The sequence below is a fragment of the Zalophus californianus genome, chromosome 2, assembly GCF_009762305.2.
Source record: "Zalophus californianus isolate mZalCal1 chromosome 2, mZalCal1.pri.v2, whole genome shotgun sequence".
Lineage (NCBI taxonomy): Eukaryota > Metazoa > Chordata > Mammalia > Carnivora > Otariidae > Zalophus > Zalophus californianus.
Window position 1 is genome coordinate 4450171 of NC_045596.1, and position 14726 is coordinate 4464896.

The window sequence follows — 14726 nt, forward strand, 5'->3', positions numbered from 1 at the left end:
TAGCTCGCACTATTAACAGCAGTTCGTTTTAAGCCAAAGTCCTTTTTTTTTTTTTTAAGATTTTATTTATTTGACAGAGAGAGATGCAGCGAGAGAGGGAACATAAGCAGGGGGAGAGGGAGAGGGAGAAGCAGGCTTCCGCGGAGCAGGGAGCCCAACTCGGGGCTTGATCCCAGCACCTTGGGACCATGACCTGAGCCCAAGGCAGACGTTTAACGACTGAGCCACCCAGGCGCCCCAAGCCAAAGTCCTTAGAAGATACTGCCATGAAAGAGTCCATGAAGCTGTTTTCTGGTAAAGAAGGTGGGTCTGGAAGCAGGTAAGACGCGAGCTGGGCTCCAGTCTTTCATGCAAAGATAGCTGGTGACTTGGGCTCCCTGTCTGCTGTCCTGAGCCCAGCTTTCTCCTGATTCACCTTCACCATCAGGGGGAAAAGAAACAAAATCCCTTAGAACTAATGCTTTCCTCTGCTGCCCCTTCTGAGGCAGCCAAGCTAGTTTAAAATCTTAAATCGCAGACCATTATTGGTCTGCTCCCTTTAGGTCTTTTGTTTCAAGAAATATCTGTGTTTTGATCTGTACCTGTGAAACAAATAATATATGTTAAAAAAAAAAAAAAGAAGAAGATAGCAGGAAGGGAAGAATGAAGGGGGGGAAATCGGAGGGGGAGACGAACCATGAGAGACGATGGACTCTGAAAAACAAACTGAGGGTTCTCGAGGGGAGGGGGGTGGGGGGATGGGTTAGCCTGGTGATGGGTATTAAAGAGGGCACGTTCTGCGTGGAGCACTGGGTGTTATGCACAAACAATGAATCATGGAACACTACATCCAAAACTAATGATGTAATGTATGGTGATTAACGTAACAATAAAAAATTTAAAAAAAAGAAATACCTGTGTGTTTTTTTTTTTAAGATTTTTATTTGAGAGAAAGAGAGAGAGAAACAGCATGAGAGGGGATAGGGTCAGAGGGAGAAGCAGGCTCCCTGCTGAGCCGGGAGCCCGATGTGGGATTTGATCCCAGGACTCCGGGATCATGACCTGAGCCGAAGGCAGTCGCTTAACCAACTGAGCCACCCAGGCGACCGAAATACCTGTGTTTCATGTGCACGCAGCCTGCGCATTTGTTTCCATGTGATCTGTGGCTGCTTCTGCACCAGGCCCAAGGGAGTAGTTATGAAACCTGGTGGCCTTGTGGTTCTTTCCCTCTGGCCCTTTAGGGACGGGGCTAGCCTGTCATAGGTCATGCACTTCGCAGGTTCACACCAGGCTGTCTGACTCGACAACCTGCACTTTTTTTTTTTTTAAGATTTTATTTGAGTGAGGGAGCCCAGGCAGGGAGCCCGATGCGGGGCTCAATGCGGGGCTCGATCCCAGGCCTCAGGACCACAACCTGAGCCCAAGGCAGATGCTTAACGACTGAGCCACCCAGGCGCCCCATGACCTGCACTTTTATATCTACAATGGATCCACCTCCTCACACATGGTTTAAGACTCAATATTCCTAAAAGTTCTGACCAAGAGGAAAAGCCACAAGGTGCGGACTAGCTCATTAGTACCCAATTTTACGCATGCTCATGAACTGGCTCCTGGGCGCCCGAGGTTGCCCTTGGACTAGGGACTCCTGGACACTAAAGCATTGTGCTCTATGAGCAGGTGTGGGAGTGAAGAACAAACTGACTCCGGTGTGATTGGTGGGGTGCCCCCTCTCAAGCTTTATTAAACCCCATCCCTGTTTTTTCTTCTAGAAAGTGGGGGGGCTCCAGACCCCAGAAGCAGGGGTAGGTCTACAGGGGTCACCCAGGATGACAACTAGGGCCCCTCCACATTTTATTGACTGATGAGAGGGGGTCCTGAAATCTCCAGCCGGTCAGGAGTGGGAGAGGAGCCAGAAGGTCTGAGGGTGGTGGTGCCAGAGAAGAGGCGTGCCTGGCTCCCCCAGCCCCGGTTCTCAAGACAAAGGAGCTTCATCTAGTATCTGTCTTGCATTGTGCAGACCAGCTTCCAGTCCCCATTCCAAACAAGGCCCTGCACTAATTTCTATTTAGAACCCTCAAGGACAACACAAGTGACTAGGAGAATTTCAGAACCCAAGGTTACTTAGAGATAAACTGCACATGTAATCATGTAAGTGGTCATCGAAACCAGGGCTTGTTTTTTTTTTAAGATTTTATTTATTTGCCAGAGAGAGCACGAGCAGGGGGAGTGGCAGGCAGAGGGAGAAGCAGACTCTACGCTGAGCAGGGAGCCCAACTTGGGGCTCAATCCCAGAACCCTGGGATCATGACCTGAGCCGAAGGGGGACGCCTGAGTGGCCGAGTCGGTTAAGCGTCTGCCTTCGGCTCAGGTCGTGATCCCAGGGTCCTGGGATCGAGTCCCACATTGGGCTCCCTGCTGGGCGGGGAGCCTGCTTCTCCCTCTGCCTGCCTCTGTCTCTCTCTCTCTGATAATAAAATCTTTAAAAAAAAAAAAAAAAAAATATATATATATATATGGCCTGAGCCGAAGGCAGACACTCAACCAACTGAGCCACCCAGGTGTCCCAAGGGCTTTTTTTTTTTAAATATTGCCAGAAAATGGAGCACCTGGGTAGCTCAATTGGTTGGGCATCTGCCTTGGGCTTAGGTCACCATCTCAGGATCCTGGGATCAGGCTCCTTATTCAGTGGGGAGTCAGCGTCTCCCTCTCCCCTGTCCCTCCCCACTGCTTGTGTGCGTGCTATCTCAAATAAATAAAATCTTTAAAAAAAATTAAATAAAATTATCCTATTTTTCATAATTTGCCCTAATTATTATCTACTTTTTAATATAAAGCATTTTAGCAACATGGATGTTAGGTATGAAAGGTATTTTCATATTTGGTGACTATATTATTGGGATATGCTAATTACTTACGGTACTACCCAGTGATTGCCCAATATTAAATGTAGCTTACTTGTGCTTTCAGCATCTAAATTCAGGAGTTCCTTAATGTGTAATCAATGAAATTCCTGAATAAAAACCATAAATGTGCAACAAGGAAGGTCCATGAAAGCGAAGGTGCAATTACATTACCGTATTTTTTTGTTGTTGTCAGAGAGAGAGAGAGAGAGAGAGAACACGCGCTGCAGGTACAGGGAGAGGCAGGCTCCTTGGTGAGCAAGAAGCCTGAGGCAGGACTCGATCCCAGGACCCTGAGATCATGATCTGAGCGGAAGGCAGATGCTTAACCGACTGAGCCACCCACCCAGGCATCCCTACAAGATCAGATTTATCATGACATACAGGTAAGGGAGAATATGCCCACTCTGTTAGCCTCTAAGTTCTACGATAAATGACACAAAAGCAACCTAAGCTGGGTGCTTATTTGAGGTTTACTGTCTAGGAGGACCAATTAATAAAACAGAGTAAGATCCAAATCAAGATCAAAGCCTGTTGTATCTGCAAAACATCTTTAGGATTCCATGCTGTGGGTGAAAGAACAAAATCCTAATACCAGTCATTCACAGATGCGATTTAACTATTCACTTTGAGAGGAAAGAAACATAAAATTCTGTGAAATAGCAGCCAAGCTTTTTCACATTTTTCACATTCTAAAGGAGGTACTCCCAAGCCACTTTTCCTTATCCCTACAATCATGAGCAATATATCTATTTTCAAACAAACAGAAAATATGTAAAATCCTTTCCAGAAGAAAAGCTTTTCCAATAAAATTTAAAATTTTTATTAATATTTAAATTATAAACCAAATGTTAGGAACCACATACAGACATGTTTGCTGTGGACAAATTAAGATTCGGAGGGCCTACTTTCAAATACAACTTCAGAATTAGTTGCAATAAATCAAGACATCTTCTCAGAATCTGTATGACTTCCTTCGGTTTACAACCCATGATGTGCAAAGTTTAATATAACCTGAAATAACTTACCATCTACCCTAAAAGCTACAGAAAATGGAATCGCTATTAGGATCGAATAACAACAAAACTTAAACATTTCAGCAGTTTTTCTTAAAAGTATAAAATATAGAAACTTGGAAAAGGTAATACTGTTGGTTGAGCTGTAAAACCTATAAAAACAAGTTTTGCCACAGCGCACAGATAAACTCATTCATTTGGCTTCCCCGACGCCCCCGCCCATGCAGCCGTCAGTTTAGCACTGGAAGACACAGAAAACCACACATCCTTACGTCAAGTCATGCAGACAGTGAGAAACAAGAGTGTGCAAAAGATAGACACGCCATACTCCCAACACCGTGGAGGTCTACAGCGGACTTCCAGCTGACTCAGCGCCCGCAGTAACCTCAGACAGCGCGTCCCCTGGCAGTGCCGGCCGGCGGACTCAGATCTGGGGTCTCTCGCTGCAACAGGGAAAGTGGTCTTCGGTCCGGAACAGGACGGGCGGCTCGTAGCCGCTCTGCTGCGGCCTGCTGGAGGGCGCCTTGTTGAAGAAGGAGGGCACGCTGATCGTGTGCAGCAGTTTCCTGAAGGCGCTGGGGAAAGCGCCCAGCTCGGCCTCCGCCCTGGCCACCTGCTCCTCCAACCTGGCCACGCTGGCGCCGATCATCCCCACGAAGGCCTCGAGCCGGTCGATCTTGCTGTAGACCTGCCGCATCTCGGTGGCCTTCGCGTAAATGCGAGGCACACCCTCGCTGACGACGTGGGAGGAGTCTCCGCGCAGTATGTCCAGCATGCCCACGAACTCGTCCACTCGGGTGAGCAGGTCCTCCAGGCTGGCGTCCAGGGCCTCGACCTCGGGCCGCGCCCCGGCTCCCGGCAACAGGCAGGCGGCGCAGCCCGCGGCGGCGCGACGCAGCAGCGGCAGATCGCGGCCCGGCGCGCCCAGCTCTGAGCCCTCGTCCTCCCACGGCCCCGACGCGCTGCTGTGGCTCTGGGACACGTTGCCGCTGTCCCCGCTCCAGGCAGCTCCCTGGAGCTCGGCCTCCTCCTCCGCCGACCCCTCGCGCGACGGCCCATCACCCGCGGGACGATCCTCCATGGCCCGCTACGGCCGGGCTGCCCGCCCCGCTTCCGGCTTCCCAGTTTTGCTTCCGGCCCCTCCGCACGCACGCGGGCGCGTGCGCGCCCCAGCCTCCGGCCTCCGCGCGCTCACGTACACGCACGCGCGCCAATCTGTTTCCAGCCCCTGGACGCTCGTGCGCGCGCACGTGCTCGCAGAACCCTTTTTTAAAATGTGAAGGTGTAACAGAGCTACGGTAAGATGCGTACGTCCTCAGTGTATCTTCTGCGTGTTCACACAATCATGTAACCTCCATCCACATCAAGATATAGAACATGTCAAGGACCCGTGAGGAGCTTCCCACTGTCCCTAGTTTCTTTTTGCTACTTATATTGAAATGAAAGAGAAGAGAAATAAACAAAAGGAAGGTCCCTTAACCTTGCTATTCTTGATGACTTGGAACGTTCTCAGCTTTTTTCCACACTTTCCCCAACACTTGGTATTGTCAATATTTTCATTTTTAGCCGTTCTTGTGGATGTATAGTGAGTGCTATCTGTGTGGTTTTAATTGGCATTCCCCTGTTGAATCTTTTTTTTTAAGATTTTATTTGAGAGAGAGTGAGAGAGAGAGCACATGAGAGGAGGGAGGGTCAGAGGGAGAAGCAGACTCCCCGCTGAGCAGGGAGCCCGATGCGGGACTCGATCGGGAGACTCCAGGATCATGACCTGAGCCGAAGGCAGTCGCTTAACCAACTGAGCCACCCAGGCGCCCTCCCCTGTTGAATCTTGAACTTTAGCACCTTTTTATATACTTTTTGGCCATGTGGATATTCCCTTTTGTGAAGTGCTGGCTCAAGTCTTGCCCACCTTTTTTTTTTTTTTTTTTTTTAAGATTTTATTCATTTATTTGACAGAGAGAGACACAGTGAGAGAGGGAACACAAGCAGGGGGAGTGGGAGAGGGAGAAGCAGGCCTCCTGCTGAGCAGGGAGCCTGATGTGGGGCTTGATCCCAGGACCCTGGGGCCACGACCTGAGCCGAAGGCAGACGCTTGACGACTGAGCCGCCCAGGCGCCCAAGTCTTGCCCACTTTTAAATTGAGTTATTTGTCTTTTCCTTATTGATCTATAGAAGTTCTCAATACAGTTTGAATATAAGTTCTTTGTCATATATCTTCCTTTAGTAAGTTCCAATTCATCAAACCAGGAAGGTTTGGAGAGTGAAAGGGGACACTCAGGACACACGATATAAAATATTTTCTAAAATTTTTTGTGCTGGGGGCGCCTAGGTGGCTCAGTTGTTAAGCGTCTGCCTTCGGCTCAGGTCATGATCCCAGGGTCCTGAGATCGAGCCCCGCATCGGGCTCCCTGCTCAGGGGGAAGCCTGCTTCTCCCTCTCCCACTCCCCCTGCTTGTGTTCTCTCTCTCGCTGTGTCTCTCTCTGTCAAATAAATAAATAAAATCTTTAAAAAAAATAAAATTTTTTGTGCTGTATGATCTTTAATTAATTATAAAGACTTTCAATCACCTCACCTAGGGACCATTTTACCCACTGCTCTGTTTGGCCGCCAATCTCTTGTCCCTCTCTTCAGCAATGGTGAGGTGGATACCCTTTCCACGGGGAAGAGAAATCCATGGTTTGTTGCCTTTGTCGATAACAAAAATGTTGGAGAGTCGGGTGGCAGAGCTGTTGCCATTGGCATCTTTCACGTGAACGACATCAAAAGAACCAGGGTGTCTCTCTCTCTGTTGGTGATCACACCAGTTCTTCCCAGGTTAGCACCTCCGGTCACCATACACAGATTGCCTGTGTCAAACTTGATGAAATCAGTGATGTCTCCAGTCTCCAAATCAGTCTGGATGGTGTTATTCACCTTGCGGAGGGGATCAGGGTAGCAGATGGTGTGAGCATCTTGAGTCACCAGATGAGGGATTCCTTTTGTCCCCACAAAGGTCTTTCTCACTTTGTACAACGTATACTTGGCCTCCTCAGGTGTAATCCGATGAACAGCAAAGCGACCTTTGGTGTCATAGATCAGACGGAAATTCTCCCCAGTCTTGTCAATGCTGATGACATCCATAAAACCAGCGGGGTAGGTTGTATCAGTTCAGACTTTGCCACCAATCTTTTTTTTTTTTTTAAGATTTTCTTTCTTTCTTTATTTGACACAGAGAGAGGGAGAGAGACAGCGTGAGATGGAACACAAGCAGGGGGAGTGGGAGAGGGAGAGGCAGGCTTCCCGCGGAGCAGGGAGCCCGATGCGGGGCTTGATCCCAGGACCCCGGGATCGTGACCTGAGCCGAAGGCAGACGCTTAACGACTGAGCCACCCAGGCACCCCTCTTGCCATCAATCTTAATAAAATGCTGCATACAGATCTTATTTACTTCATCTCCTGTTAGGACATACTTAAGTCTGTTCCTTAGGAAGATGATTGAGAAGCAGACATTCTCTCAGCTTATGGGGACCAGTAGATGGGTGAGGAGCAAACACACCGATCAGTTTATCCAGTATCCAATACTACATGCTTCAGATGCTCTTGGGACCACGGGCCATGGCTGCACTAGGCATGAAAAGAGCAAGATATAAAATCTTGGGCAAATCATATCATATAATTATTAGGGACTACAAAGATCATGAGATGATCATTGGGGATCATATGTCCAATGCCCAGCCTGGAGCAACAGGTGGAAATTGACACTCAGAGATATGTGTTCGGGTTAACCAACTTGTCCAAGGTCACAGAACAAGAAACTGGAGGGACTAGGAGGACCCAATGCAGGATGTTTCTGACTCTAAAAGCTTTGACATCAAATAACCTCTGTTCACTGTCATAATAATTATAACACTATCACCACTTATATCTGCTGGTGCTTTGGTATTTGCAAAACACTTTCCTGCACATCATCTCACTTATGCATCGTCCCATTGACGGATATTCAGCCTGGGATCACCGGTCTTTACTTACGAGACTGGAACACTAAAGCTCTAATCTGTGGCCCTGTTGCAAGCAGTATCCCTCCAAAGTACGGTTAGTGGGACACTGGCTGAACAAGACTGGAAAGAGGCTCCATCCATTCCACAGTGGCATACTCTCAGTGCGCGAACATTTTTTGTTAAATGAATATTAAAGCAGCATTTTACTGGGCCCCTGCTGTTTTGCAGGTCCTGTAGGTGCTAAGGACCGAGACCAGAACCCGTCCTCAAGGAGCCTCTAGTAGGCAGAGGCACTTATATTTTAGGAAAGGAGGCCTTCTCTCTAAAACATTCCCTAAGGCCCTACTTGTGTCCAGGCTGCCAGGAGAGGCTAAGGACAGAGCCAAATCAGAAGTGGCCCTTCATCTTGGGTTGCTTATAGCCTGGTGAAGATGACGCAGGCAGGTTGGGTCTGAGGACCCTGAGGGGGGCCCTGTAGGACCAACTCTGCACAGGACAGAAATCAAATGCGAGCCAGAGAAAGTAAAAACAGAGTTTATTGAATAGTGTGAATGACAGAGTTTAGCAGACTGAGTGTCTGGGAGACTCAGAAAGGAAAGGAGAATGAGTCTCTTCCTTGCTTGGGGCTAGGGGTTTATATTGGAAAGGGATGTAGGGTACGTGTTCCTTCAGGAATCCAGAGTAGGGTCCGCTCAAAGGTGAGTGGCAGGTGAATAATAGGTGTGATTCTATAAATCATCGAAGGTAGGGGTTATTGATGCCAGCGTCAGCTTAAGTTTGTTCAAAGCTAATGTCCTGGAAACATGTTTGGGATCTGGCTCTTCTTGGATGTTATCAGGTGTTTGGGGGCCTAGGACAAAAATTCAGAGAATGACTAACTTTCTTGTTTCCCTTTGAAGTGGGAACATAGCTTCTTTGGTTTATTCAGATGCAAAATATAGAACATGAGTAAGTGTGGTCTAGTAGAGAAAGAAGAGAGACAGGGCCTTTCTAAAATGGAGTACCTTCAGCTCCCCTACCTCGAAGAGAGACCAAAACCTACTGACCAGAACAATCCGGCAGCGGGAGAAAAATACCCCCAGGACAAAAATCTGGGAGCAAGGGGTGGGGAGTACAGAGAAAAGGCCAGTTAGGATTCCGGGTTTTTGACTTAAGGGCCCTGTCCCAGAAGAGGGAGCATGTGCTCTAGTTGAGAGCAGCGACTGTAGACCCAAATGGCTCAGGTTCAAATTCTGACCATAAGCACGGTTTTTAGCCAGTTTTTCATCTAACAGGTTTGCTCTGAGGTTGAATGAATTAATCTAAGCACATAGAGCAGTGCGTGCCTGGATAGTAAGTGCTGTAAACATCAGCCTGTGTTATTCAAATACTAGGGAGGGAAAATTGCTTTCACTTAAAAAAAAATAAAGAAAAAGTAAAAGTAAAAGCCGGGGGATGCCCTCGCGGAGGAGGTAAGCAAGGTGCTTCCAAAGCGCTCCCAAGGCCTAATTAGAGAAGGGGGCGGGGCAGGGGGCGGGAAGCGGGGGGCGGGGGGGGCGCGCGCCCGGGACAGAGTCCCGTCTGCGTGCGCGCACCCGCCACCAGGCTTGTCCCAGGCATGGCCGTAAGGGGGCCGGGCCACGTCGTGAAAGTGCCGCAAACACGCCCACAGCTAGTGATGGCTGCAAGTATCCGTTGTTGGCCCGGCCGCGGTGTGGGTTCAAGGCGTTGCTTTCCGTAGCGGTTCTGAGGCGGACGGCGTAGAAGGAGGAACACTGAGGGATAATTCGGGAGCACTGCTGTTGCGCGGCTGCCCGCAGTAACGGCTTAGCCGTCCCCAGGGGTGCGGGCATGAAGAAGTGGCAGGACAGATGCGGCCCTGGGACATCGTCGAGCTGGCGGAGCCGGAGGAGGTGGAAGTGCTGGAGCCCGGGGAGGATTTCGAGCAGTTCCTGCTCCCAGTCATCAACGAGATGCGGGAGGACATCGCGGCCCTCACCCGGGAGCACGGGAGAGCCTACATGCGGAACAGGAGCAAGCTGTGGGAGATGGACAATATGCTCATCCAAATAAAAACGCAGGTGGAGGCGTCGGAGGAGAGCGCCCTGAACCATCTGCAGAACCCCAACGATGGAGTGGAGGGCAGAGCGGCCAAGAGGTGCGAGAAGGCCGAGGAGAAGGCCAAGGAGATCGCGAAGATGGCAGAGATGTTGGTGGAGCTGGTGCGGCGGATAGAGAGAAGCGAGTCGTCCTGAAGGAGCGCGGGCGGTAAGGCGGGAGGCCGGCGGGGCCGGGTGCGGGGCCGGGTCGTTGCCATCGCCGATGTCAGTAGCTTCCCGGGCGGTCGTCCTGTTGTAGGAGTGAAGGTGAAGCCTCGGTCTCACTGCGTCAGAAATGGGGCAGTGGGAGCAAAGCTGAGGTTGAGAGGAAAGTGAGTGCGTGCTAGCCTGGATAGGTGATAGTAGATACTGATTTTTGTGGTTTCTCCCGCCCCCGCCGGTCATTAGAGAAAAATTAGAATAACTCGGTTTGTCTTTGTGAAACCGAAAATTCACCTCCAAAGGGACAGTTGCTGGAGGTAGAGCCGCCGAGGCACCAAGGAGGGTGGTGGCGGGGGACCAAAGGAAACTTAGCCATAGAGCAAAATAGGGGAGGGTGAGAACACAGGAAAAGAAACAGAGAAGTGTGAAGCTGTAGGCCTGGACTAGAAATGTCCAGAAGGCAGATGTGTCAGAGGACTCTGTCTGAAAGAAGTGGCATTCTTTTTTTTTTAATTAACTTATTTTTTAAAAAGATTTTTATTTATTTATTTGACACAGAGAGACACAGCGAGAGAGGGAACACAAGCAGGGGGAGTGGGAGAGGGAGAAGCAGGCTTCCCGTGGAGCAGGGAGCTCGGTGCCAGGCTTGATCCCAGGACCCTTGGGATCATGACCTGAGCCGAAGGCAGAGGCTTAACGACTGAGCCACCGAGGTACCCCAAGAAGTGGCATTCCTGTGGATGGTTAATTCTTTTTTTTTTTTAAATACCAGGATGCAGAAATCTGAGACTCAGTGTCTTGACGGTAAATTTCTTCCAGTTGTGCCTTAGGTTCACAGCTGATGGACTCTGGTCACTTGGGTTGACACCTCGAGAAAGCTGAAATAGCTTGTTGTTTATTCTGTTTTTGTATGTTTTTTATCTGCATGTGACAGCCTCCCTTAGGGTCAGTGGTTGTATAAAGGAGCCAAACGAGAATTCGTCCCTCGGATGCGCAGCAAGCCAGTAAAAGACTGACATGGAGGTTTTGCAGTGAAGAGAGGTAGGCTGTTCTTGGTGTGGCACCACTCAGGAGAATGGGGAGCTAATGCTCCGAGTCCCAAACTGCCCGATGGCTTTCAGGTGAGGGTTTTTAAGGGCAAAATTTGGGGCGGGGGTCTCCTCAGAAGCTGGACGCCCTTGATGGATTAGAGGTGGAGTTGTGTTCACAGATGTTACTTAGTTATTCGGTCCCATGGAGGTCTGTCTTTTCGATCTTAAGAGATTTGGAATCTGAAAAATGTCCTTTTTTTTTTTAAGATTTTATTTATTTATTTGTCAGAGAGAGAGAGAGCTCGTAGGCACTAGAGCACACAAACAAACACAAGCAGGGGGACCCGCAGGCAGAGGGAGAAGCAGGCTCCCCGCTGTACAAGGAGCCTGATGCGGGGCTGAAGCGGGGCTGATGTGGGGCTCTATCCCAGGACCCTGGGATCATGACCTGAGCCAAAGGCAGATGCTTAACCGACTGAGCCACCCGGGCGTTCCCAAAATGTCTTTCTTATGTTAGAGATTTCCTTAGGTACATCTGGTGATTCTTTGGTCAGGATAGTGTCGTTCAGCAGCTGGTACGTGCCTAAAGGAGCTACTTCTCTGCGCGTAAGCTAGTGGGATTGCATCCTTCACGTTCCTTTGAATGATCCGCAAGCATTCCGGGCTCTTGGGTCTGGGTCTGCGTGTTTCCTTGCCAGTCCAGCTGTGCCTGGGGACGCTAAGACCTCTAGTGTTTGTCTTTTCATCTGAATTAACAAGGTGGATACTGGCTTCAGCTGGTGACCCTGACATGGGTTTAGATTGTCCAGTGTATTTGGTTCCTGAGAAATAACTATTGTATGAGAAATACTCTCATAAGGGAAATGGGGCTTAATGAAGAGTGGTTTCAGCGCTCAGGTTTATTGTTGTTACTTTGCTGTGTTTGGAATGTTGGAGTGGCCTTGTGTTTTGCTGTTACCCATGTGACCTGATTGTTCTCTGGACCTTCAGACCGTGTGTAGACTTGGGGCCGGAGTCTTCTGTCTGTGGAGATGCATGGAGGGCACTGCTTGGGTGAAGCTGGTGACTGGTGTAGGGGTGAGACTGCTTTGGGAAGCACTGGGAAGAACTAGAAGGCACTTGGAGATGGAAGGTGGTTAGGTGTATATTCTGGAACTTTGATTCCTGTGAGACGCAGGAGGAGACCTGTGTCTTGTGGCATGGTGTCTGGTGTATGTGGTGTCACCTGTCCAGTGAGTTTATTGAGACAACCTCGCTGGCCCCAAATGACAAAGAAGTTTGGATAGGGAATGATGGGAGTATGCTTCGCTGTCGGAATGCCCTCACACGTTACAGGGGTTGCAGAGGATTGCATCAAAGAGACAATCTACAAGGAGCCTGGGGACGCTGGAGAAAGGAAAAGGCATCATCAGGGCCCATAAAGTCCTTTCTAGTCTATCAGAGTAGACCTGACGGGTATTTGAGGTCAAAGTCAGACATGTGATAAATAAGTGTTTGTTTACCTTGAAAAACAAAGATCTATAGAAAACCTTTTTTCAAGATGTTCAGATGACCAAAGCCCCTGTGTGTGTGTTGTTTTTTTTTTAAGAGTTTATTTATTTTTGTTTATTTATTTGACAGAGAGAGACACAGTGAGAGAGGGAACACAAGCAGGGGGAGTGGGAGAGGAAGAAGCAGGCTTCCCGCCGAGCAGGGAGCCCGATGCGGGGCTCAATCCCAGGACCCTGGGATCATGACCTGAGCCGAAGGCTTAACAACTGAACCACCCAGGTGCCCCGTCCCTGTGTGTGTTAATAAATTTCTTTTGAAATGGACACCCTTCTTTCAGCGCTGCCATCAGCAAGCGGGACTGAGCTGCTTGAAGTTTGGGGTTCTCTGTGAGCCCAGAACCTGGAGGGAGAATTGCTTATGTCAAGTGCTGTGGGGATGGGATGACAGAACACTCAGCTCCTAACAGAGATGAACTTCAGGCCATCGGTATGCTGAAAAGTTGTTTAGCCTCTCAATCGGTGGGAGCATAACATGCTTTCTGTCCCATCCGAGGAATGTGAAGGAAAGGCCTGGGTTGGAAAGAGCCGGGACCAGTAATTGCACTGCAGTGTGCTTGAGTATCTGTGGGAGCATGAGGAGGGATTCAGCCCTCATGGAGGGGACTGGGAAGCTCTTCAGAGCAAATGACTTGCCCTTGAATATGGAGTACAACCTCTGAGAGTAGAAACCAGGGGAGCACCAGAAGCTCAGGGAACCACGTGAGCTGCAGCCCTGGGGATACTGTGGGGGGCACTGTGGGGGGCACTGTGGGAGCCAGGTGAGAGGGGCAAGCAGAGGAGAGAGGCTTCATCAGGGAGTTAATGCATCTGCATCAGCCTATGTAAGGGATGCTCAAAGCCATAGGACAGGCAGGGTGCAATTTCCAGAGTCGCTAAATGGGATTTGATCAGAGCAAACACATGTTCATGATGACAAGCCGAGATACATGTCTTGGATGAATGTGTACTTTTGTCATAAAGTACTTGGGCACAAAGAAAGTCCTTTGCAGAGGCTGTTTCTGTCTGTGGAATCCTTGTCCGTGCTCCTGCCCTTATGAAGTCTTGAGCAGGAACAGAAGTGCTGGGAGCCCTTGAGACCCAGGAGGAGGGGAGTGTCCGTGGTCACATCTGTAGCGTGGGAGGCTTACACTGCTTATGGTCTGTGCATCGGTGGGAGCTTGGGTGAAGGCAAGAATATGGGGGCTGGTGCAGTTGGGAGTTGAGGGCCTGACCTCAAGCAGGGGAGTAGGGAGACCCACTAGGCTTTCCTGGGGTCAAGACTTGGTTTCTCTCCGTGTCAGTCAACCCAACTAAGTTAAACTGTGCTAACAGTTCACCCAAAGTCTTTGTGGCTTACAGCCCACAAGGTTTCTCCTTCCTGTTGATGTACATTGCAGGTTAGTTACTCCATGTTGTCTTAATTGGAGGAGCTGGCTGAAGGAGCACCCCCTCTTTGAGATATTATGGACCTTGATTCAGGAAACTTAGTTATAAGTTGCTTCACTGATTTAAAAACAGATGTGTTGGGACTGAAAAACTTGCCATACCTCTGTGTGTGTGTGTGTGTGTGTGTGTGTGTGTGTGTGTAAAACTTGCCATACCTCTGTGTGTGTGTGTGTGTGTGTGTGTGTGTGTAGATGTCTACAGTGTATGCATAGGTTCCCCCCCTTTTTTTTTTAAGATTTTATTTATTTATTTGACAAGAGAGAGACACAGCGAGAGAGGGAACACAAGCAGGGAGAGTGGGAGAGGGAGAAGCAGGCTTCCCACGGAGCAGGGAGCCCGATGGAGGGCTTGATGTGGGGCTTGATGTGGGGCTTGATCCCAGGACCCTGGGATCATGACCTGAGCCGAACCCTGGGATCATGACCTGAGCCGAAGGCAGACGCTTAACGACTGAGCCACCCAGGTGCCCCAAAGCCTTTTATTTTTTTTTTTTTTTGAGAGAGAGCTTGTGTGCTTGTGGTGGGGGAAGGGGCAGAGGAAGTTGGAGAGAGAGAGTCTTTTTTTCTTAAAGATTTTATTTATTTATTTGACAAGAGAGAGACACAGCG

At 49.4% G+C, this 14726-nt stretch overlaps 2 protein-coding genes and 1 pseudogene across 5 annotated transcripts in view; 1 reads left to right on the forward strand and 2 right to left on the reverse strand.

Annotated features, from left to right (window-relative positions):
• Window positions 1-3685: 3685 nt before the first annotated feature.
• BLOC1S4 (biogenesis of lysosomal organelles complex 1 subunit 4) lies at window positions 3686-5021 on the reverse strand. Its single transcript, XM_035726147.1, has one exon. It carries the CDS (start codon window positions 4974-4976, stop codon window positions 4320-4322), a length of 657 nt encoding a protein of 218 aa, XP_035582040.1. The 5' UTR covers window positions 4977-5021; the 3' UTR covers window positions 3686-4319.
• Window positions 5022-6416: 1395 nt separating this feature from the next.
• LOC113925077 lies at window positions 6417-7491 on the reverse strand (annotated as a pseudogene).
• Window positions 7492-9547: 2056 nt separating this feature from the next.
• LOC118356713 (MORF4 family-associated protein 1-like) overlaps window positions 9548-14726 on the forward strand; it is a 32991-nt gene continuing 27812 nt past the window's right edge. For 2 of the 4 annotated variants that reach the window (XM_035726087.1, XM_035726086.1), the window contains exon 1: window positions 9548-10119. In XM_035726087.1, the coding sequence (XP_035581980.1) occupies window positions 9723-10106 (384 nt within the window). In that variant the 5' untranslated portion in view covers window positions 9548-9722 and the 3' untranslated portion in view covers window positions 10107-10119. Of the gene's footprint in view, window positions 10120-11046; window positions 11067-12763; window positions 12784-14726 lie in introns of those variants that run through there. The other 2 variants (XM_035726085.1, XM_035726084.1) reach the window with 2 other exon arrangements.

Excerpts from the sequence above, each read along its gene's own strand:
- BLOC1S4 (XM_035726147.1), bottom strand. The coding sequence starts at position 4,976 with ATGGAGGATCGTCCCGCGGGTGATGGGCCGTCGCGCGAGGGGTCGGCG.